Genomic DNA, 25,238 nt, shown 5'->3' on the forward strand with positions numbered 1-25,238 from the left:
TACCAGCTTATTCTGTACCATCGCTATCAAACATGTTGCACAGCCATGGCAACAGCTTCAAAACAGATAACTTCTAAGTTATGCAAGACTCTTCAACTGATCCTATTTTTTACATCTTTAATTTAGAGCTTTGCTCTTCACTCCTCTACCTTCCTTTTTACAGGCTTACATGTGCTTACATGTATATTGAAACAACACTGAAAACTTTAGCAAGGACTGGCATCCTCTGTGCTTCACTTTCCCCCAGGCCCACAATGTGATTTCCCCAGCTGATCCCTTAGTTCAGCTCTTCTGGGGTCAGCCAATGCGGCACAAACTACTGCACCCGCTCTCTCTGGCTCCCCTCCTCACAAAAGACTAAATATGTCCTTCCCACACAATGGTTGAACTCCACTGGCCCAGAGCCTGTGAACACTGAATAGTTTTTCTGATTCAATTAATTCAGCAGAATTACACCAGCCCATTACCCCCCGCCTCATCACATGGAAGTTTAGGAGATTGCTTCCTTTATTTTTACCAAGACCAATAGAGCATCATCTTCCTTCACTAAAGCTTACAGCAAAACAAACTTGCTGAGAGAGTCCATATCAGACACCAAAATATATCACAGGAAAAGCAGCAAGATTTGCAAGGCTCAAGGATTTCCAGTTCATCAGTGGCTAACCAAGAAGGAGCATCTCTTCTACTACCATGGTACCGTTCCTTCTTTATTTTTAATTAAAAACTTAGAATGCCTTGTATCTAACCCTCTGCAATTTTTTTCACTTACTGTGAAATAGCTGCAGCTCTCCTAGAGTATCGTTGCTTGTTTTAAGGATAAATAATTTCAGACATTTATGCCTAGAACAGAAAGAAACGTTCTTTATAAGAGAAAATGCTGTGTAGTTATTGTGTTGATGAAGATGACATTTATCTTACCGCTGGGATCATTATTCTTCCTGTGATCCTGCAAAACAGTAAAGCATTATGCGATAGCCAACAAGAGTCAAGGAAAATACATGCCTCTTGCAGAAACATATGATTATCCAGCTGAAAGCCACAGTGAGACCCAATTTCCCAACACTTGCCCCAATCTCCTGTAATATCAGTTCAGGAACCTTAATCCAATATACAAGGCCACAGAAAGCAGATTCACCCTTCTCTTTTCCCATAATGGAAAGGAAAGATAGAAACTGTGGCTGGTCTTGGAGGAAACTTTCACAAAGGTGTTGATAGAACTGGTAAAAGTCTGTAGCAAATGGGGCCTCCATGAAGGAAATAGAAATTCTGGGAGACCACAAAACCCATCAATTGATATGAAATATAGAAAATAATTCTAGCTACTAATGAGGTCTCATTCTGACCCTTCTCAAATTAAATCAAAGCCGTTCTTTTTGGCTTGAACTGGACTTAAAGTACACAGGGCTCTGGGGAAAAAAAACAAAAACAAAACCCCACAACAAACAACTAAAGACCCAGATCTCAACAAGTAGAAAATAAAATCAAATGGTAGAAGTGTAATGAATCAACCAACTACATTAAGGTACTGTGAATGGTCTATTTTGAAACGGTTTTATCATGTCCTGAAATACTGTTGTTTGGGGTTTTTTTGCATTCAGCCATCAAGGACTTACAGCCAATGGCTTTTGCAGCTGTAAAACCAGTAACATCAGAGGGATCGATTCTCAGTGGCAGCTATTTACTGGTACAGAATGAGTGGAATAGTTTTATGCTTTGGTATTTATTTTCTTACCGCAATCTCTTCTTTTATTCAGATTGGATCTCAAACGCTGCCTTTTATTTCTATATATGTACACACACAAACCTGCTGATACGCATATATAACATGTATACACACACTCTCACAAGGGCTTTTGAAACAGACTTAGACATAAGAATGTGCTGTACCAGTTGCAGAGTATCACGTATATATCTTGGTTATAGAAAGAACAGACATTGCATGGAGAATTCTACATTTCTACACTCATTAATTTCCCCTTTTTACACAAATACTTGTACACAAACTCCACCCACTCAGAGTATTCGTGCTGTGATCATCACCTGACTACGAGGACTGTATCTCTACAGCATTTATCAGTGAGGATGTGGACATCAGCATTTCTTGCTAACAAGCTTGACATAGCACCAAGCAGAGACTTTTTATAATAATTACAAGACATCTAATTTTATTGCAGTCCAAAAAAGTTTAAACGGGGTGATTTAAAAAAAAAAAAAAAAAATCACATGGTTTCTCAATGATACTTTCGGGATATATGAATGAAAGCTTGATTCTGAGACTTCTCTATCATTTTAATAATTATGAAAATCATAGTGTCTTAGAACATTTCACCTGACTCAAGGTTTTACAAAAGCTTATTATCCAAGTCTCATCTTCATGGAATGAGCAGTCATGCCTATTCTACACAATGAGAAACTGAGTTCCAAAGCTGACCCATTGTCTTCTAGATCTCTCTTCTAAATGTAGCCAACATCCACACTCATTAGTGATGGCTGGGGATTGGGCAACTTCATCTTCTAGAGTTAGGTCTAAGAACAAAAGCCTAGTCCAGTTTTCTGCCAATGCTAGAGCTGAAAGTAGGTCAACCTGCAATTCTTTTGTTAAACATGAAGCATCTGTCACCTTCAGCCACAGCCTTTGCAAGTTAATCACTTCTGGGTGGTGTTTCAAAAAGCAAGAGAACCTGCTAGGTCACAGCTGTGTGAGGTTTGCTATTTCAGTAGCTGACAACAATGCTGAATCAGAAACAAAATACAGAGACAGCAGCAAAGACTGCACTTAGCATCTGTTCTTGAAGTTCTCTCATTTTTGATTAAAGATGCAAACTTCTTGCTATGAGCAATGAGAAACAGAGGACGCTGGTGAAATTCCTGGGTGACTGAGCCTGACTGGTGTAAAAAAATGTATATGGTACAGCACAGCTGAGAAGGGCAGGAGAGACTAGCAGGTATGCCAGATGTCTAGAGCGCTTGAAACAATGGCAAAAATTATGTCATTGATCAGTATTTCAAGTGACAGTTGACACACTATTAGAATGGCAGCCCTCGTGCAGTCTTCCTGCCAGGGATAAGCTCACAAGGAGTCTCTCTGAGCCCCAAGAGTGCATTGCTTGAGTTGCAGCAAAGATGCCAGCAAGGAGTGAAACAACCCCTGAGCAGTAGTCTCCATAACTGAAGGCTGAAGGACACGAGAAGTCATCTCAGCCAAAACTTGAACTGTTGAGTTCACCTTTGGGTTTCCAAACAGAAGACACACAATCATGAGCCTTTAAATGGCACTTTTTAAAATGTGCTTATCATAAGGATAAATGGATATTTAACTTGTGAGGGGAAACCGTTGCTGTTTGCAAGTTCAGCAAAACAAGTAGATGGATAAGCATTCCATCTTTTAAAACTTACTGATGTGTCAGAGGTTTCAGTTACCCCATCATCACAGGTCTGATGGGGAGCGGCTGAGGGAACTGGAGGGGTTTAGTCTGGAGGAGGCTGAGGGGAGACCTCATCGCCCTCTACAACTTCCTGAAAGGAGGGTGCAGAGAGCAGGGATGAGTCTCTTGACCCAAGGAACAAGCTCCAGGACAAGAGGGAATGGCCTCAAGCTGCTCCAGGGCAGGGTCAGACTGGCTCTTAGGAAGTATTTCTGTCCAGAAGGGACTGTTGGGCGTTGGAATGGGCTGCCCAGGGCAGGGGTGGAGTCCCCATCCCTGGAGGGGTTGAAGAGTCGGGTTGACCCAGCGCTGAGGAATCTGGTAGAGTTGGGAATGGTCAGTGTGAGGTTCATAGTTGGACTGGAGGAGCTTCAAGGGCTTTTCCAACCGAGATGATTCTGTGATACACTTCTGTAAATCTGATCACAGGCTGAGATGTTGCTCGGCATGCTCAGCAGGCCCCCCGATGCATACAGAGATGCAGTGCAGGGCTGCTGCGTGCAGCCCATAGTCAGAGAGGCAACTCCTCTTCATAAAGCAATGCTGCCCAAGTCCTGGCAGAGGCTCTTGTGAGCTGGGTGTACTTTGCTATGCAGCAGCTGCAGGATCCTACCTTGGCATGAGCATGGCTCACTCTGTGTTCAATAAGACTGAGTACTCCAAAGCACCCTTAGCTCCATCTCAGCTCAGCAGCTGTGCACTGTCCTCTGGAAAAAGGTTGTTTACTCAGAGCAATTATCACATCCATGTCAAAAAAAGCAATTTTATTTTTCTTCTATTTTAAGCTGAGCAAGATGTATCCTGCTGGAAACCCACTGCAATGGAATAAACAACTAGGAGCTTTTGCCTCCTCCAAATTTCAGGCAAAACATATTCTTCTTTCCAAGCCTGAATGACGGGTGGAGGACCTAGTGGCTGGACACCAGGTGCCCACCAAAGACACTCTATCACCCCCCCTCCTCAACTCAACAGGAGAGAGAAACAAAAGGCTCAAGGGTCAAGATAAGGACAGGGAGAGATCACTCAGCAATTACCGTCACAGGTAAAACAGATTCAACTTAGGGAAATTAATTTATTACCAGTCAAATCAGAGTAGGGTAATGAGACACCCAGACTTCCTGAGCTTAACTTTTTACTCCCAATTTTCTCTACTGCCTTACCCCACAGCAGCACAGGGAATGGGAGTTGCAGTCAGTTCATTGCACACTGTCTCTGCTGCTGCTCCCTCCTCAGGGGGAGAACTCCTCACATTCATCCCCTGCTCCAGTGTGGGGTCCCTCCCACGGCAGACAGTCCTCCACAAACTCCTCCGATGTGGGTCTTTCCCACAGGGCTGCAGCTCTTCACAAACTGCTCCAGTGTGAAGATCCCTTCCACAGGGTGCGTCCTTGAGGAACAGGCTGCTCCAGCCTGGATTCCCCATGGGGTCACAACTCCTGCCAGGAGCCTGCTCCAGCGTGGGCTCCTCTCTCTCCAAGGGGCCACAGGTCCTGCCAGGAGCCTGCTCCAGCGTGGGCTTCCCATGGGGTCACAGCCTCCTTCAGGCACCCACTTGCTTCGGTGTGGGATCCTCCATGAGCTGCAGGTGGGGATCTGCGCCCCCGTGGACCTCCACGGGCTGCAGGGGACAGCCTGCCTCACCATGGTCTTCACCACGGGCTGCAGGGAAATCTCTGCTCTGGCACCTGGAGAACCTCCTCCCCCTCTTTCTTCACTGACCTTGGTGTCTGCAGAGTCGTTTCTCTCACATGCTCTCACTCCTCTCTTCATCACTGATGGGCTTGGCCTTGGCCAGCAGCAGGTCCATCTCAGAGCCAGCTGGCATTGGCTCTATCTTCTCACAGAAGCAACCCCTATAGCCCCCCACTACCAAAACCTTGCCACGCAAACCCAATACACCTAGTTAGCGTTGCCTTCTCAACACCCCAAGCTGAAATACTGTTAAATTCTTAATTTCTTGGTCAAAAAAAAAAATTCAAGATATTTCATATTTGTCTTTCAGCTAAGTTTTCCTACAGATTTTCCTGCAGAATATAGTGACTGCAGTTCTCTAGGGAGATGTTTGCTTGCTTTTCAAATAGCTTCTTATGTAATAGTTCTTTACTGACAGTTCTATTAATTTTATACGTTACAAAAGCTTGTTTTCAGAAATTCTGTTCTGTAGGACAAATTTGGATATTAAAGCAAGAACAAAGCATCTTCACATTTAGATTCCAGGGTAAAAAAGTAAATGTGACAATTCAGATCCTTGCATCATATGACAATTAGCTAATGCTTCATTTCTTCCATCACCATCATCTTAATTGCCATATATTACATACAACCCACAAGAGCCTTCTCATCTCCACACCTGCATAGGCTGGCTATTCTTTTACTTCAGCAAAAATGACTTTTCCTTTCTAACACTGAAGGACTAAATGAGCAAGTACAAAAATCCCATTGCCATGAACCACCGCTTCTGCAGCAAAAAGGGCTGTAGGCTTGCAAGAAGAGTTCCTTGTGGTTTTTTTTCCCCCCCTACTAAGAGCTTTACCCTTCAAGCAGTAAATCCCTTGGCTCCTGCTCCACCAAACCACCTAAAAACCTTCACATGGATTACAAGTAGCAAGCAAAAAGGTTCTCCTGGATTCTGACACAAGGTCTTGGCATACTGCACAACCAAGCCTCTAGAGCCTACCTGGAGTGACACCAACAGAAACACTCCTTTCACCCCTGGAGGGCAGAAGGGACCACAGTCCATTGTATAAAGATTTTTTTTTTTCCCCTCCCTGTTGAACTGGTTGTTGTGCTTGACTTTTCAGCCTTCATAACAGTCATCCCACCTTCCCCTACTGCTCTCCCTTCAGGAGGGCCATCAGCATTGAAAAAAAACTCTGTGACTATGGCTACGGAACTTGTCTCAGTTTCCAGCCACCAGTTGCAAACAGCTCCCTGTACTGGCTGCACAATGGGACTGGCATCACAGGAAGGAGAGACAGAATTCCATGGTTAACTTAGAGTAGTCAGGTCCACTATGAGGCACCACCTAAACCTCAAAAATCCTTGCTCTGAAAACAGTGGCAGGAGACACTTACTGCATAGGAATTGGTATTGCTGACATATTCAGGAAGGCAATACTTGCACATGCATTACAGTTTAAGAGTGTGTTTTGAAATGTTACTTAATGTTTGGGGCAGATTATCCTACTGGAGGAAATATAAATCCTTGCAACTCATCTGGACTATCGTGACCAGAAAAAAAAAAAAAGATGCTTAACTAGACTATGCTCCTATACTCTATTCAAGGCAGCCAGACTTTCCTAATAATTAAAGACTTCTGCTTCCCATGAGCCACCGTGGGCTAGTTACCAGGTGAAAAATACAAAGCCCTGTCCTGCCACCTTAACTCAGATTTATTCCAATCACTTTTTCATTATTCGAACAAAGGTGGAAGAGGCAACTTTTACAGTCTGTGACAGAGCCAAATTCAAAAATTGTAATTATAAATAAAACACAACATGCAGAGCTTCTAATTTATAGTTCTCAAAATACTTTACCAAAACAAACACAACAAATGAGATTTTTATTAAAGGAAGCTCAAGTTAAGTGACATGCCCAGAGCTGTGTTGCTTGCCAGGAGTAGAGAGGAACAGAAATCAAGACTACCTAATTCAAATATTTCTTTCCTCAGTCACTTGCCAGGCCTTCAAAAGCACAGTTTCTGGGGCTATACATTAAATTGGATTACGCCTCTGCATTTCTGGCAAGTTGCCTGCATGACCCTCAATCTAACAAAACTTGCCTTGATCTGAAGTGATTGCCCATCCATATACAGCCCAGTGAGGCATTTTGCATATGATCATTAGTGGATTTTGTTGTATTCTGTCTTTCCCTCTGACAACTTCTTAAACAACTAACTCTGTATGTCAGAGAGATAATAGATAATCAGGATAAGAGATAATTTGGGGACTAAATCAGTTAACTGCAAGAAAAATGGTCTGCACACTAGATATGCCCCACTAATGAAGTATTTTGCTCTTCGTTAACTATAAGATATTGATATTAGATAACATATAACACAGGGATCTTCCAAAGTGTACACTTCAGTTCTAAGCACAGCAGTAGCCAGGCTGCTTTTGCAAGCTTCTACACCAAAAACCAATGTAATGCTCAAAGTCCTTGCTTCACCATTCTGGTTGCCATAAACACAAGCTCCCTTGGAATTCTCCTTTTAGGGTTTTGGGTTCCTCCCCCTCCCCAAGAAAAACTATCTGGGTGAACAACATTTTAGAGCCATACACTGAGCCTCACGTGATTGAATACGGTTGACTTAACTGGTTGAAACCACTGCCAACTTCTTCATATGCCAGGGAGTTCAACCAGCAACAGACATGGTTCTTCAACTCAGAACACGGTGATACCGGTTTCATTAGGAAGCGGGGAGGCAATGAAAAAGGACGTATGTTAGGTGGAAAGTGAAAATATTTTAAAGGGTAGCGGGGGTGAAGACTGAGAAGACAATTTCCAAGGAAGAACAGCCAGTAAAATGACAGCAGAAACAGAAGCAGAGTGAAAATCCTATAGATTCTGTATGAATACAGGAAAAAAAACAGGAAAAAATTAAAAATAATAAGAAAGCAATACAGGAAAAAAAAGGGGGGGGGGGGGAGAAACAATATGGCTTGTTTATTTTTACTTTTCTCAGTGATACAGCTACAGCTATAGAAGCTTCCAGTTAATGTGCACTGCAAAAGTGAGAAAATTTGCTGTTGACATCCGAGGTAAAAATGAGTCTTTCACTCACATGAGAATATTAGCGTAGACTGAAAAAATTCCTAATGCATTGCATGCTCTTCCAGCCATCCATTTTGCACACTACTGCACAGCAGAGTTGGGTTTGTTGCTTCCGAAGCAGGACTGCACTCCTCTGTCAAGCAGCCTGGATGGCATTTCTGCCCTTTTGAGACCTGCTGAGCAAAACTTCACCACTTTATTCTTCCTACTATAGCCACAAAGGACATCAGCCAGGACACACCTTGGCCATAGAGATGCCACAAACAGGCATTGTCTCAGAACTAAATAAAAAGGGACGTTTTTCACAAAGTAGTATCTCAGAAGAGTGGATAAAGACTTACAGGGCTGAACCTACGTATATTCATAACTCTGCCTTTTGGTAACACCACTAGAGTTTGTGAACACAGCATGCAGCTTAAGTCCGGTAGAAGAACAATGACCAAGATGTCCTCTAGATAAGCTGGTGTAACACCTGAGTTTACAACTGGACGCTGGGTGGAAATTTTGTGGGTCTTCAGACTAAGATACAGCAGCCACTACATTGCTTCCATCATTCATTTCTAGACCATTATACCCAAATCCTAACTTTATTTCTTTTCATGTTGCTTGCAGAAAGGAAACCTCTAAGCCCTACCACTGTACCATTAACTCTTGTCCTCTACAAGATCTGAAAAGTATGAAGGCTGTAGCTCTCTTCATTTGTCTTGTAGGATCAGCTTTTGCTATTCCAGTAAGTCCGCATCATGCCATTATTACTGGGCACTTAATTTCCCATTCTGTGAATACTCTTATGTTATCCCATTGACCTATACAAGATTTTTATTTACATGCAGCTATTGAATGTATTTGTCTATTCTAGACCCATCCCTTAAATTACAACCTCGGAACCCGTGGACAGAAAACTCCAGAAAAGGTACTTTTCTTTTTCTTTAAACATTAAAAGGCAACCCATATTATTAATCTCAAATATATAAAACACATTAGCACATATATAGTAGTTCGCAAATCGATTTTGGTTAAAAAAAATTTAGACTCCCTAGCCCCAAGGATTAGTACCAAGCATCTCATGCCTTGCATATTACATAGCTAGAAACAGCACAGGACAAAATCTAAAGCTCACAACAGAAGTTTTGCTTATTTGAAAGAATTACCTTAAATGAATCCCCACCTACAAACAATAAGCTCCACTGACAGTCAAACTTGTGGTTATTGCTGCTCCAGTAAACAAGGAAGATGCAGTCCTCAATTTATCATACCAGGTGATCATATACACTCTCAAACATGTAAGAATTTTAGCAACCATATGTTTCATTACTCAAACACAGAGTATTAGATACAGCTCATCTTGGAAAAGTACACGGTGTGTCACAAGCCAGATACACAGCCCTGACGGTAACGAGACAGATGACTTCAGCAGCTCTATGCCATACATGCATGCTAATGACAGAGTTCACAATTCCGTATTCATAGTTGATCTAAATTAAAATGTCTTTTTATTGCACCATTCTGGTGAGCATTTGTGGTTCAGACACAACGGACCAAGCCAATAGATGTTTTGGAACAACTAAATTCAGAGCATGCTCTGTAGTAAAAAATGCAAAATCCCAACTCTACTCCCAGCTCTAACTCACTCATGTTAACCCTTTTTTTTTTTTTTAGTTATGAATTATATTCCACTTTGTGCAGCTTTCCAGATGCATTTCATGTCAATTGGATGGTGCTCTGCATGATGAAAGCCAAAAAATTAACTTTTCCTAATGAAGTATCCAGCAGAACAAATTATGGTATAAACACTAGTTTGCAGGCTACAGCTGTCTCCCAGAAACAACTCATACAGAAGACACTTGCATCAAAACAAAACACTGCAATACCCAATGAATCCTCAGTTCTAAGTGAATATGATACACATCTATCAAAGGCCAGCTGCCTCCTAACAGTAGCTAATTACAGCTACACTGACTGAAATTTGACATCATATTAAGAGACCCAAGTATCTTCACAAGCAACTGAGTTTCAAAAGTTTATTTTATCCTAGGGACAAAGGTATAACAAAAAGCAGCAGCTGAAAGCCACATCCAGACACATCTCTGCATTGAGGTTGTGGTGCGTAATGAGGCTTCCTGGCAAGACATGAGACGCATCTTCCTCAAACTACTGCTTCAAATACAGGCACCCATAATAGACAATCTTAATGACTGTTTGGCCTTATATTTTCTAACTTTATAGAACTGGAAGCCCCTCACAGAAGACTGCTTTTTGCTTAAACTTAAAAGTCATATGTTGTACGCAAGTAGTGTCCAAACACACATGTTAAAAAACCCTGTTCTTGAAACTTTTTTAATTTTCAAATTTTCAAATGTTTTAATACCAGCTTAAGATGCTTGGTAACAGATCACTTTTCAGAAGGTCTTCAAGAAATGTGCATATTTAATCTGGAAAAGCTCTTCACTGAATTTCTGTTAGATTTGAGCAAACATACAGTCTTTCCCTGAAAAAGTCAGAGTTGGAAATGACATAGTGAATATATTGCCGAGTACTTTTCCTGCATCAGAAAGTACTCTAGGCAAAAGAAACCTGTAAAACATTCAGATACCACCTTGACATTAGGGAATAGGATATAGCTGATCTGCCAAGAGCCAAATTAATATTTCTAATCCTACCATTTTTTTTTAAATTTGTGTAAATATTTATTAGTGGAGTGTTTGTTTCCAAGCAGTCACGACTCTGCCCACACTAAAGGAAAAGCTATTCCAGCAACTTGGGCACTGAGAGGGTCTCATCTTCATAAATAAACCCCTCAAAAGCTCTAGGGAAAAGCAGCATTAGATGCCGTATAGTAGTAAGCAATAAGCAACACTGAACATCCATAGGTGGTGTTCAGAAATACATTAGGTGTTGCTGCTATTAGAAGTGCCTGTACTCACCCAGCAGCTGCTGTGACACTAACAGCAGCAGAAAGGCAACTGCTGCAGCAACAGCTAAGAGTCATTTTAATACCTGCTTTCTCCTCAAGCATTTGAATGTTTTCCACTGAAGTTACTAGTTTTGCTATTGGCTTGACAGCATGAAAAAAAAAAAAGCCACTCAAACACCTACAACTCCTGCTAGTGAGCTTATGCTACAGTAGCTGCCACCAAATACAATAGTTCCTGATGAATTCAGCTAGGAAGCAGTGATGCATCAAACTAGATGAATACATTGGTTATGAAATAGTTAAGATGCAGTGAACTCCTCAGGACTTACTACCACAGCACCTTGTAGAAGGTGCTCTCTCCCCCTGCCCCTCTTTCCCAGGCCTCCCATTTATCTGTGTAGGAAGATGAGTATCACATCCTCCTTTCTCTGAGGTAAGTGATAATTACTGCAGCCTACAAGTACCTGAAGTTATGACACAAAATGAGTAATTAAGCCTTTTGAGATTTCACAAGACACCCATATGCATCTATCTCCTATAAGATCTTAAACAGAATTGCATAGACTTCTTCAGAAACTCCAGCAATAAAAGGGACAGAGAAACAAATTTGCTGAGAAATGGAAATTACATCAGCTGTGAATTTCATGCTCTGAGCTAGCTTAAGAGGCACATTTACAAAGAAAACAATGCTTTGCAATAGGAGGCAAAAATAACATTGCATTGACTTCAAATAAATTCTAAAATCCATTAACCTACCTGTTAAATTTAATTACTTTTTTTTTTTAAGACTGAAGATACTCAACCTGAAGCCCCAAAGGAAGAGAATGCAGGGCATGTAGACAAAGGTGATTTGCTGCCCAGTCACAAAAACCTAAAACCAGAGGTATCAGTACCAGACACTGAGCACAGGGATGAGCCCCAGACCACTAGAAAACAAGGAAGAACTGGTAGTGAGCATCAAGTGAAAAATAGCCTAAAAAGCATCAATTTCCTTGTGCTGCACAACAAACCAGGTTTGGCTTCTGATAACCAGGACAGTGACTCTGGAAGCAGTGGCAGAGAACAGTCCAGCTCTGAGCATTACCAGTTCAGGAGGCATGAGAAACACAGCAATACAGCCAATCAACATGTTCTGGGCAACGCAGAAAAACCCATGGATGCTCTCAGTCTCCATCATGAGCATAACATGTGGAAATACAATAAAAATACAGCTGGCCTATCTGAAAAAAACAGTGAAAGTGATGAAGAAAGTGTGGAAGAAGAGGATGAGGAATGGGGTGAAGGAACTGATTACAGAGAAATGAAGCACAAAGGCCACCAGACAAATCAAAGTAACCACTACGAAAGACAGCAAAATGAAAACAGTATGCAATCTGATGAAATCCTGAGAGATTCCAGTCAGCCAAGCTGGATAACCAAGAGGCATGGTGAGAAATTTAACCTAGAGGAAGAAGAGAGGGAGAACAACCAGAAGCCCAATAAAGAAGAAATCCCCCTCTCTCAAAAAACCCATAATGAAGATCAGAATGACAAGTGGCAAAGCCGAAAGAGGAAAGACAATATTCAAGTAAACTATCAGAGTGATCACGACACAGTGGTGAAAAGACAAGATATAGAGGACAGTAACATTGATGAGGATGATCATGACAGTGGTGATGTTGATGGCGAAGATGATCTCAGCAATATCTGGAAAGAAGCAGCTTATGAGAAAGAGAGAATCCAGAGCAATGACCAGGAGAGCACCAGTACTGAGCACAAAGGGGAAGGAACCACTGAAGATGACACTGCAGTTCGTAGAGAGACCAAGTATTACCAAGATGTCAAAATTAAAGACCTTATTCACACTGAACAAGATGATTACAATCATGAGCCACCTAATTCTGACAGCGAGCAACAACTGGAAATGAGTAGCTCTGTTCAGAGCATGAATTCAATGGAAAGTGAAGATAAGGTAAATTTTCTTTAAAATAAAGTTGGAATACTAGAAAAAAGTGGGGGGGAACCAGTCCCAAATTTAAATTTCTGATGATGAAAAGGACATTTTGGGAAAAAAAAAACCAGGTGTAATAATTTATTAATATGCAGAAGTATCATCTCCCTTTTTATTCACTATTCATCTGGTGTACACTGTGTCACTTCACATATAACACAGATGAATTGTACCCGAATGGAAGTCTCACGTAATAGCTCCAGCCCCAATGGGCCGTGTAATGAAACATACACATAAATATGGATACACAAGTACAAAACCCAGAACCAGGTCTCAAGCTGACTAGAAAGCCTGTTCACTCCTCTCTCCCAAAGATTTTAAATACTACCATAAAAAAAGTGAACAGCTTGGAAAGGCAGGGCTAGGGTCCAGCCTCAAGGTGCTATTACTGCATATGCCCAGTACCACAGAACCTCCAGGTGTTCAAGCCTCATTGAGCAACTGCTTCTCTCTCTCCACCTCCTACTTTTTTTTCAAATAACAGAGAACCTTAATACTACCAGAGGCTTTATGCATTTCTCACACATTTTGCATAGCAACCTCTTTCTGCTGCAAGCAGAGCAAACTGCCTCAGTCAGCTCTATATTTGTACCTGAAAAATTTTTGTCCAAATATTTTTTTCTTCCCAATATTTACCACAACTTCTGCTTACATTTCTGACCATATAGGTTAAGACTACAGGCAGTTCCCATGGTGAGATGGAAAGTGCAAGCAACAGGAGTGAGAAGGCTCTCCTGGGTAAGCCACAAGCCAAGCCAATCATGTAACTGCTAACTCTCTGCAGCTGGGGAATCTGCTGGTCTGCATTTCTTTTCTGCTTTTGGCAGCACATGATTTCACATGACTGGACTGTGCTTAAGCATAATCCTGCAGGGCAGTTATGTTCCCAGAGAATCCCTTCCATACACCCTTGGATTTACTCATTTGTTTGTGAAAAACATTTGTAGACAGTGCACAAATTTGTGCATCAGTTATACAGGAATGGGAATTACCTTGCATTGAAACCCTTCTGTTTCAGAACAGTAGCTTGAATTCAGCTAGAAGCAGAACAAGTGCCAGTGCTGGATTCAGCAAGGACAGACGGGATATGTTTCACCAAAGGAAGCTGGAAGTGAATGTCAATCCTTATAGAAGAAATAGCTCTTTCTGAGAAATTTATTTCCCCATCCAACTCAAACCTGGGACTGCTAGAAGTCTCACAAAAATTCTCATTTAAAGTTTGGCTTTATTCAATACAAGATCCAGCTGCAGTTTAACAAACTTACAAAAAGCACTTGACGTCTTGGTGAATATCGGACTGTATTTTGCTTTGACTATCAGTCCCGTCCCCTCTAACAATCTCTCCTTCTTGCTATGATTGCTAGACCCATGTAGGAACTTCCACTGCAAAAGAGGTAAAGTCTGCCATGCAGACAAACAAGGGAAACCCAGCTGTATTTGCCAAGATCCTGCTGCTTGCCCTTCTACTAAAGACTATGAGCATGTAAGTATTTCATTCAGTGCACAGCATGGGGGAAGTCAACTAAAGTGTTTACAAGATAACATATTCCCCTGCTATTATTTAGAATAATTCTACCCTAAAAAGCATGCAAGTGGGTTTGGGTGATTCCAGTCATTGTAAAAGTACGTATAAAGTACCCAAACTGACTGACCGTAGCTTGAGAATAGTAGATACACAGTAGATACACAGATACAATAGTAGATACACAGATACACATGTAGATACACAGTACCTAAAGTGATCTGCTTTACTTAGTCTCTCAGGGATCGTAGCTTTTCCTTGTCACTAAAAGTTCTATTTATCCATTTGATGTTTAGAGCATATACTGTATACTAGTACATATCTGGTGTAATAATCCTGTATCATCGCAGAAACTGTATTAGTACCACACAAAAATAAATTCCTGTCTTGATACTGGGTGTGTAAGTACAGCCAGCTAGCTAATCCTTATGTAGGCATGTACCAACTACAATTTTCAATACTTCTGATCACATGCATTCCCTGTGGGTATACACAACTGCTACACCATATGTTAATGATACTTTTATTATTGTAATGCCTATATGAGTGACCAGAATTCTTCTCAACACTGTGGTGGTGGTTTTGGTTTTTACCCCTCCTCTAGGTCTGTGGTACAGATAATAAGACTTATGATGGCACATGTCAACTCTTTGGCACCAAATGTCAACTTGAAGGGACAAAAATGGGACGCCAGCTGCACCTAGACTATATGGGCTCCTGCAAATGTAAGGCTTGTTTTTCTATAAAGAATTCACCTAGGTATAAAGAGCCAGTAGCCTTAACTACCAGCTAGCCCTAACTTACCTGCTTTCTTCCTGTGTTCTGTCCCTTCTGCATCAACTATCTGCTAATTAAGACCTTCCAACCCTAACAATGTCTGAAAAATCATTTTTTTCCTATAATTAAGGGTATGAAGTATCTGAATCCTAAAAACATCCCTTCCTGTGCTCACCCCAATTTGTTGTCAACGCTGTCTTCCCCCTGCACGTGCTCCCATTGCAATAGCATCCGAAGATACTTAATACCTTGACCAGACAGACAGTATGTACAGCCAGTTAATGAAAATGTCCAGTCAAAAAAAAAAAAAAAAGAGGCCAAAAAAACCTATTTGGATGCCAAATGCAGAAATCGGGATCTAAAAGCCAGAACTGTTTTCCAAGCTCTTCAATTGCTACATACCCTGAGAGGAAAGCACACCCCCAGCCAGAATATTCCTTTGCTGTTGAGAACTCTGCTTTCATGCAACTGGCTGGTAAGAATTTCATTGCACAACTCTGCTCAGAAGCTGCACAGATATGTAAAGAGTGTGGCTTGCACAACTGTTTAAGCATATGCACCAAAGAACTGTAGATTTATAGTTTAACCCATTAGTTGCATTCCCAATTTTATGTATTAATAGCTCCATCAATTTTAAGCTTAACTGGAAGGTTGCTAGTGAGAATCAAATCTAACAGATGACTCGTTAACAAAAGCTTTCCTGTTTGGCACAGACATCCCCCACTGTACTGATTATGAAGTGGACCAGTTCCCCCTCCGGATGCGAGACTGGCTCAAAAACATCCTTATGCAGTATTATGAACGTGATCTGGATACTTCCGGATTTCTAACTGAAAAGCAAAGGAGTAAGGTCAGCAATCCTTTTCAAATAAGACCATGCAGTTACATTGCTAGAGCCGAACTAACCATGCGAAAAAAAGTGGTTCGCATCTTACAAGTTCTCCCGTTTCCTATGAACATTCCCTTTCTGGTTAAGGCAATTTAGACTCAATTAGACTCACAAATTGCAAAATACACTTACATGTCCCTTCTCATTTAAGCTGAGACACATTTCTGCTATGACTGTTCCTTTCGTCCAAGCAAATGCAAGCCAAGTGTATTACTCTGAAGCTGGTGTCTACAGACAGGAGGCATAAGTCAGAATTAGTGCACACCTAGATAAACATAATTTGCTTGAGAAAACTCAAAAAGAGCTTCTCTTCAGGGACATGCTTTGTGACAAACTTCTTGGAAAGCTCAACTAATATGTAGTGAAGGATGACCCGATTCATGTAGTTAATGCCATTTTCCAAAGGACTTGAGGAAAGTAAGCAGCCATAGCATAAAATGGAAGGACTGGGTATGAATGATTAATTAAAAGACAGAATAAGAGGCAACATCCAGCCAAGAGCTCACCTGTGGAGTGCCACGAGTTGAAAGGACACAGGCCATTCAGCTTTTGTTGAGTGACCTGCAACAGGAAGGTAGGGGACAAAGTCCACTGGCGACGCACAGGTGTGCAAAGGAAAGACGGACTTGGGCTCACCAGGAAGAAAACTGCTCCAGGCCCTCGTGAGACTGAGCAGCCGGGCAGTCACACAGCAGGATTTGAGACAGAATTACAATATAGAGTTTAGGGGACCCTCATGGGGGCAGGGGATCCCTGCCTTGGACCGACCAAAAGTGGCTCCTCTTCTCAAGATACACCCTGTACTTGGCCATCAATCTAAACTACCTGAAAATGGACTCAACAGTTAAGGGTATAGTTTGCACTTTTAAATCCAGCCACACACACTGTCTCTCTACACCATGATATTCAAGGGCTAGAAAATGACACAAGTCTGACACCCAGTTTTAAGAGAAAAGAACTGCTTTCTACCATCCAGTAGACCTGCAGCATCATGCTACATTGGCTTAAAATGGAGTAAGCATATATTTCCATTCGACTTTTTTTTTTTAGAGAAGGATTTGTGTCAAGTGAATTGGTGACAGTAGTTTGTTGTTGAAGATATAGATGTCATAACTGCCTAAAAAGCCATAACTATTAGAAAATACTTAAAGTTAAACCAAGTCCTGGGCTGCTCTAATTCTGGAGTAGGAGGTGCATGCAGTAGGTCACAGCAGGTTTACACAAAAATATGTGAGAGAAAAACACCAAAGACTACTTACATAGTTACCAAGAGGAATATTGACCTACCTGGAAATATCTCATACTAAATGGTATGAATGAGATGATTTTTGAGGTGGCTTATTTCACACCAAAAACTGAGTTACTTGCCTCAGGACAGAGGATCAACAAATGTGGTAAAATTGGTTTAAACTCCTACCAATCTGAGGTTACTGCCCTGCTTAGCTGATTCTGACGATTAGGCCACAGGAATTTCACTTCCTTTCTAGTTACTACCAAAGTTGATGTGGACAGCAGCAAAAATCATCTGGACTACTTGAGGCAAGATTTTCATGCTGTTTATGGTCACAAACACTAAAATCCATTTCCCCAGTGGTAATTTATCAAGTTTCATTTCTCCAAACCACCTCATTGCTGGACAGTTCTCTTCAGGACAGATCTCATCTGTAAACAAAACCCATCAATTTCTCTGTTGTGTTCAGGTCAAAAAAATCTACCAGAATGACAAGCGTCTCATGGCTGGCGACCATGCAGTTGAGCTGCTCCTGCATGACTTTGAGAAAAACTATCACATGTATGTGTATCCTGTGCACTGGCAGTTTCATCAGCTTGATCAGCACCCTGTTAACAGGTAAAAAAATAAATCTTTCCAGGTTCAGTTCTGATTTGCTGTTCAAGCTCAGGCTGTTCTACTTTTCTACACCACTCAAAGGATTCGCTACATACAGGACTAGTCCCTCAGATGACAGAAGCCAGTCTCCCCCTCTTTCGAACACAGAACTTTTCTAATTGTTTTGCTGGAGTCATGTCTTAGGTCAGAACCTGCTATCCTCTTGCCTTTCATAATCATCATGTATTACACCTTAAGCTCTACAGTGTCTTAATAGCCACTAATGTCCTGATCCTGGAGGAAAACAAGGCTCATGAGATCCTGTTTCTACTGAAGCTAAGAGCAACAGGCTAAATACAAAGTGCAGAGGTCTGTCAGCAATAATTCACTAGTGAGGTACCCATAGTTTTCAACTAATACTACATAAGTCTCTCAGTTTAAGGAGCAGATATGATAAAACAGCACCAGTGTCACATTTTAGAGGAAGCCCCCAGGCTTCTGAGAGCATGACTTAGATTTCAGGCTTTTGGTTATGACACTCAGTGGCGGGATCCACGTTTCAAGACTGCAGGCCTTCAGTACCTCATGCAATCACAGCTATGGTCTTAAAACATAGCTAAGCACCTTTGCAAGCTTGATCTCCTGAAGATTAACGGCAAAACTCCACAACTGATGACTTGGTGAAGAAGTCACAGTAATACTTGCTCTAAAAAAATGTTAGTGAAAAAATACCAGTTAAAACATTTTTGTTTATTGTAATGACCTGCGACAGATTCACTACAGAAGCACCACAACAGAATCCACTAGGGCATCTCTGTCAAAGCCACCATTACCATCTTCTAGCAGCTTAGATTGTCTTTGATGATCCTGATGATTTAATAATGAAGTACAGCTCTACATACCTGCTCCTTCTTTCAGATTATTAACACACTCTGAGCTCGCGCCGTTGAGAGCCTCCCTTGTTCCCATGGAACACTGCATAACCCGTTTCTTCCAAGAGTGTGACGGAGACGAAGACAAACTCATTGCTTTGAAGGAATGGTGCCACTGTTTTGGGATTAAGGAAGGTAAACCTGAAAGAACAGGCAGATGTACAGGACAAAATGTTTCTATCAAGACTAGGCACATTCTCAGACTGTAATGTATGGGAAATCAAAAAAATTGCAGCCAGAAGCTCATGGCTACTGTGCACAGAGGCAAATGGAACAGTAATGACAAGATTGCAAAAGGTGCAAAGCTTTGAATCGTTTTATAAAGACAGGAAAAACTGAGGTAGTTTGTACTAAATATCAAATAATTTCCTGCGTGGTGTCTGAACCTACGTTCTGCATATCTGTCTCTCAAGAAAAACTCTATTTTATGCTTCAGTGCCAAAGGAAAGGCAAAGTGAGCTTGTACTTTTAAATCAGTGGTCAAAGCATATTGACTGAAAGTGCATTTAAACATCTCAAGCCAAGTAGGGAAAACCACCAAGATCTCAAGATCTCTCACTGATCAAGTAACTACGCTCACCTCTAGATTACTATATACAACACAAGTGATGTCATCACGCTGTAGTTGCAGGCCAAACTGTTTATTTTACCTAATCTGTCAGATGCAGCACACGGTCCCACGGTGCCCACCAGACTGCACGCATCAGGAGGCTTAGGCAGAGGCAGGGACAGATTCTGAGTCCTAAATAAGCTCGGCATACATTTGGTTCAGCTCAATCCACATCGAGACTTCTCTAGGAAAGCGAAAAACGAGGTACTACTGCACTGGTGATGTGTCTAGAATTAGGCAGCAGCTCAACAGAAGCTGTCATGATAGCAATTTGAGATTTACATGACTACATTCAACCTAAGCAATCTACCTCCTTCTGATCTAGCCCTGAGTGACAGCTGAACAACACTGCCAGTCATTAAGCAAGGGTAGAAGTAGCACAGGTGGTTAATCCTAGAACAGTTATGTGACAGGAGGTGTTTGGCTAAACATGGGACTGAAGAAATGTGTTCAAAATCCTGCTTAGCAACTCCCTAATTTTAAGTGGAGGCCAATTCTGGTCAGAGGTCAGACATGCAGAGCCTTCACTCTTCATAGAATTTTTTCCAGCTCTTCTGATGACAATTTACCAGTCACAAACCACGTGTGGAAGTAAGCTGCAAGGAGTTATCATAATACACAGGTACTGCTGCCAATGATTGTTCATCCACAGAAAGGTTTAGGATCAGTCATTTGTGAAGAAGGGGGGGAAAGGGATTCCTGGCTCACAAACAGATCAAGGACACCTAACAGTAGAAACAAGAAAGCACCTACCAGGAAGGATCTAAATGAATGGCTTCTGAATGATAGCAGCAACCAGAGTTAATTTTTTAGCAATAGCACTCCCCTACATGAGCCCTCTAAAACTTCAGCATATCACTTTCTTGATAGTGACACGGGATAAAAATGTCCCTTTGGCATCAAATGTTAATAACATTTTCTTCTTTGTTGCAGAAGACATAAATGAAAATCTCCTGTTCTGAGCCTGGCTGAACAGAATCCCAGTGCTGCATTAAAACTGGTGAAATACGTGAATCCCGTTTATTTCTGTAATTAACAGCTTCATAGTTTTCAAGACAAAGGTGGCATAAGGTTCACTGCATTCTTACCAAATAACACAAGTACAGAAAAGTTCTACATTTGTTAACAGCAGAAAAATTTAACTACTCTAAGTGGTGCATAGCTAAACAATCAGTATTTTCCCATACATGTATACGTGAGCTCTCTGAATCAATAAATAGTACTAACCTGATGACTGAGCTGTTCATGAAACTCTTCAGTAGAATAGTAGGATGTGGATTTTACCATACACTGAAGAAAATTATCTTGAAATAGGACTTGTTTCCTTTACTTACTGTATTGTCAGTTTAACATTCTGCAGAGAAGCCTCAAAAAAAAAAATAAAATTCTACCTAGATATATGGGTTTTGTCAGAACTTTGTCAAAGAAAAGGTGGCAAGGCAACGGTTCAATGGAAACCTCATTGTACATTTAAGAGAGAAGAAACTAGCATGTAGATCACATAAACCAGTCATTAAACCATAATTCATAGAGTGCATGAAAAAATCAGCACTTTTCAGATACTTCTTCCCCTACCTCTTGAAACACAACAGTAAAATAGTATCAAGGCCACAGAGCAGAATTTCTGCTGACAAACTAATGAGCTAATTGCATGAGCATGGTAAGTGTGAATGCGTGTCAAAAGTCTGATCAGCAACAGGTCACAAGGAGCAGAGGCTATCATAGCTCCAACACCTCCTTATTCTCCTTAGCAGGCACATTGTTCCTTCCTCTCACAGAAGCACCAACTACTGCTACCATTTTTCCTGAGAGAGAAATGCTAACTGTTTCTTTCACCGTCTTCCAACTTTTGCTTGCTTGAAGACAGGCACAATTTAGGCATAAAAAACAGGACAGAATGAGATTATTCCTGAATCCCATTAACTTTGTGATTTTAAACCAAGCACTTCGCCAAAAACCAGGCATGCTCTGCTATAAACAAGCAGCCCTAAATGCTATTCCTACAAAGGAAGATCAGAAAACACATTTCCAATGAAAAGAAAATGGGATTCAGAAATGCTGTTTTGGTAGCTCAATTAGTGGAAGTCCACTCACCCCTCACTAATTTGCTGCTCTTAGTCCAACTCCAGCCTGATGCCCTGGGAGACAATGAATCAAGCCACAATTATTTTCAACACAGGAATTTCTTACGCAAAAGATTCTTTCCCACCAAAACCAGTTTCACTGATAGTTTCTCCTGTCATCCTGACTTTGTCATCCACTTCACATTCTGTAACATCACACAGCAGTGTATAGAAATTAACAAAAGCATATTCTCCGTGTTAATTCCATTTGAAACAGATCCTTTCTCTGGTACTTCAGACATCTCAGGGAAAAAGTAGTTTTGATAGCATTTTTTCTGTCTGATTGCAGCCTATTGCTTATTTGCTCTTTCTACAGCAAAGAGTCAGCCGCCTTAAAACAATCAACTATAGTTCACACAAGGACAACTCACAGCAATTGACATTCTCCACTGAGGCCAATAGTCACCACTGCTCCACTCAAACCACATACTAGAAAAAGATACAATAAAATTTAGTTTATCAGGGCAAACAGGGAAGATTTTCCTTTAACCAATCCAAGTTCTGATAGGACAAACAATGACCATCACCAAGATGATTACAGGTGTAGATATATGAAGCACATAACATATTAAGGGCAGATCAGCATCCCACCTGTTTGGAAATTCTCAGTGATGCTGCCACTTCCACTTTTCCACTGCAAAACACAGAAAAGGAGCATTTGCTAACGTATGCAGAGATAGATGGTACGGTCACAGTATGAGAAAAATTTTCACCCAAGCTCTTGCAGTTCACGAGTGGGCAAGCACCACCAATATTTAATCTACAAATTATGGGAACATTAAGAGTAAGGGTGATAAATGAAAGCTAGTTTCCCCATCAGTACTTTAACTATATTGTTACTATTCTATGTTAACTTATAAATACTTTAATCTTTATTATTTCTTCATTTTGTGAAGTAGGTATGATAAAGGCAGTGACAATTTTATTGACCTTCTGTAGACTTGACTGTTTCCATTTAGTTTTAATGAACCTAAACTAAACATCTGTTTAGTCATAAGTATTTTCCCTCTCCACAAGGGAGAATCAACAGTGAAATCACATTCCTACCAAGACTCAGGCACCCTTTGAGACACATACAGACACACACCCATGTTCACATACATATGCACGTATAGAGAGCACACTCACAAATGCCCTCATTGCTCTCTCAAACCATGGCACAGTTTTATCCACTGCATGCAGCTGGTTATAACATGAACAGGACTATAATTATCTGACCTACTGACTTTCTCTCTATTAAAGGATATCAAAGTCCAGGATGCAGCCATACCTTCTAACCCTAATGAAAGGCTGACAACACATGGGATATTCCAGGAAAAGCATCAACCTGCACTTCCTCTCTCCTCGTATTCTAAGCCAAAGCACTCATTCCTACAGATGTAACACTTGAATCCTTCCCTCTGATCCAGGACAACCACTGCTAAGTCCTCTGGAGATCCAAGTTTGGCCTCAGGACCTAGAACCATATGTGTCAGGGCAAGTGTCTATCAGCTACATGCACTAATCCTGGCGACAATAAATTCAACAGAAAGGGCTTGCTCTCATCCATTTAGGTCTCACGCACTCTGAGGCAGGACATTCAGCTCTCAAGGCAAGCATGAGCTCCTCCTCCATTAAATGTGGCTTCTTTGGGTCATTGCAAGTAGACCTTTCCAGACAACACAAATAAGCTTCAAAACAGAAAAAAAAGTTAAGCTGTATTTTGTTAGTTTAGGCTTAATAACAGACCATAAATACCACAAATGAGCAACACTACCTCTGTCCAGTTTCCACCAACTGGCACCAAACAGCAGTTAACTCACAAAACCTTTCCTCCAAAATTTAGTGAAATTACTCAGTTAAGTGGGTTCCCTCTGTACAAAGAGGTGCAAGGATGCCACCCAACATTAACAAACCAGAAAGAAATAGCTGCCAAAGGCAAGCTAGCTTGTCTCTGAAGAGAGACTTGGCAGTCTGAATTTCCTTTCCAAAGGAGCTCAGTCTCCTTATCAGTGCTGTACTGATTCCAGATGTGTTTGCATTAATTTTCAGTCCTTCTGCTTGGCCACATGGAAGACTCCAAAAAGAAAGGAACACAGGTGACCCTGTGGATTCTGGCTCATGCCAACAGTGGTGGGGTTGCACTTTTACACTTTGTGGCAGACACTGATCAGCTCTGTGTGAATGCTTCCCCAAAAAACCATCCTTACACTATAAACTCTGGATTACATGTTGTTCTTCTCAGTGGCCTTGCACGCACTCTACAAGAAAAGAACCAATTAGCATTTCAGCACATTTCCCAAATATATCTGAAGTATATTTCCATGTCTATCTGGTTTTGATTTTTTGGGGAGTTTTTTTGTTGGGTTTTCCTTTGGTTTTTTGGGCAGGGTTTTTTTTATTTTGGTTTGGGGTTTTTATTTGGTTTTTGGTATTTTTAACACAGCCACTGTTAAGTTATTTTCACTGAGGATGAGGACAATCTTTCCAACAAGTCAACAAATAACTGCAAAAACAAACATGCCAGTGTAGAAAATCCCATGAAAAGCATGTTTTCTTCTTTTTGCTGTTTCATGCCTGTGCTTTATGACCAGTATCTACTCTATTGCCCCCACAACAGGCAAACAGGATGCTTTTTAACAAATTTACAGTTCACCTTGCATCTTTATCATGCTGCAAGCGTATGTGTGATCCAATGAGGACTTTATGCCCTCAGACACATCCCCAGAAAAAGAGTATGAAGATGAGTTGTTGATGTCAGTGGTCTCAAACAGATCCAACATAATGCCAACTTCCGAATTGCATCCTACAAGATTTTCCCCAGATACACATATTAAACTTCTTAGTTACTGGTTCAGGTTCTTCTACTAAACTAATCAAACAAAAGCACCAAGCAAACATTGTAATTGAAAACTTATTTAGAGACTTGTCTTTCAATAGCTTTTTGCTTAACCTGCATATAGTCAGATGTCAGAAGACACAGCTCTCAAACTGCAAGTACACTGCCGGTATACAGCTGGCCTCAAAAGGCAGCGGTGACTAATTCACAAGTTCTCATTTCTTCAGGAAAAAGGAGGTAATTTTTGAATTTGTAACACTCCCTCCCAGTTAGCAGCTTTGGTACTCTTAGGCATTATGATCCAAGTACTCCTCCAGCACCACTAAAGTACAGAACTCCACAGTCAGAATATCTATACTGAAAAAATACACAATAAATATTCCTTTTATAACACACACTTCCATTGCCAAACCCATCAATCCTCCAAGGATTAGTAGGGATCATACAAAAAAAAAAAAAAGGCTTATCAGCCGAGAAGTAAACTAAGCATCCAAAGGCATTAAGAAGGTATGATTCGTGACATCTTCAGGACTTCTGATGTAAGCCACAGTACTCAAAACTGTATACACAGACAGCAGCCGTTCACACAACGCTACCACTGGAGCCAGCCAACTTTGTCTGATCCACTGACCAGCTGT

The 25,238-nt window shown here is 41.1% G+C and overlaps 1 protein-coding gene across 1 annotated transcript; it reads left to right on the plus strand.

The window, feature by feature from the left end:
• The first annotated feature begins 552 nt into the window (after positions 1 to 552).
• On the plus strand, positions 553 to 21,389 carry SPARCL1 (SPARC like 1). Its single transcript, XM_074823848.1, has 11 exons — positions 553 to 693; positions 8,810 to 8,927; positions 9,057 to 9,110; positions 11,899 to 13,062; positions 13,770 to 13,839; positions 14,466 to 14,584; positions 15,228 to 15,348; positions 16,114 to 16,250; positions 17,990 to 18,138; positions 19,036 to 19,184; positions 20,593 to 21,389. The coding sequence occupies exons 2-11, from the start codon at positions 8,874 to 8,876 to the stop codon at positions 20,619 to 20,621; spliced, it is 2,046 nt and encodes a 681-aa protein (XP_074679949.1). The 5' UTR covers positions 553 to 693; positions 8,810 to 8,873; the 3' UTR covers positions 20,622 to 21,389.
• The last annotated feature ends 3,849 nt before the right edge of the window (positions 21,390 to 25,238 follow it).

The sequence above is a fragment of the Strix aluco genome, chromosome 4 (assembly GCF_031877795.1).
Source record: "Strix aluco isolate bStrAlu1 chromosome 4, bStrAlu1.hap1, whole genome shotgun sequence".
Lineage (NCBI taxonomy): Eukaryota > Metazoa > Chordata > Aves > Strigiformes > Strigidae > Strix > Strix aluco.

Excerpts from the sequence above, each read along its gene's own strand:
- SPARCL1 (XM_074823848.1), top strand. The coding sequence starts at position 8,874 with ATGAAGGCTGTAGCTCTCTTCATTTGTCTTGTAGGATCAGCTTTTGCT. Across the intron at positions 15,349-16,113 it reads CTATATGGGCTCCTGCAAAT|ACATCCCCCACTGTACTGAT; the intron begins GTAAGGCTTGTT and ends TGTTTGGCACAG. Across the intron at positions 19,185-20,592 it reads CTGTTTTGGGATTAAGGAAG|AAGACATAAATGAAAATCTC; the intron begins GTAAACCTGAAA and ends TCTTTGTTGCAG.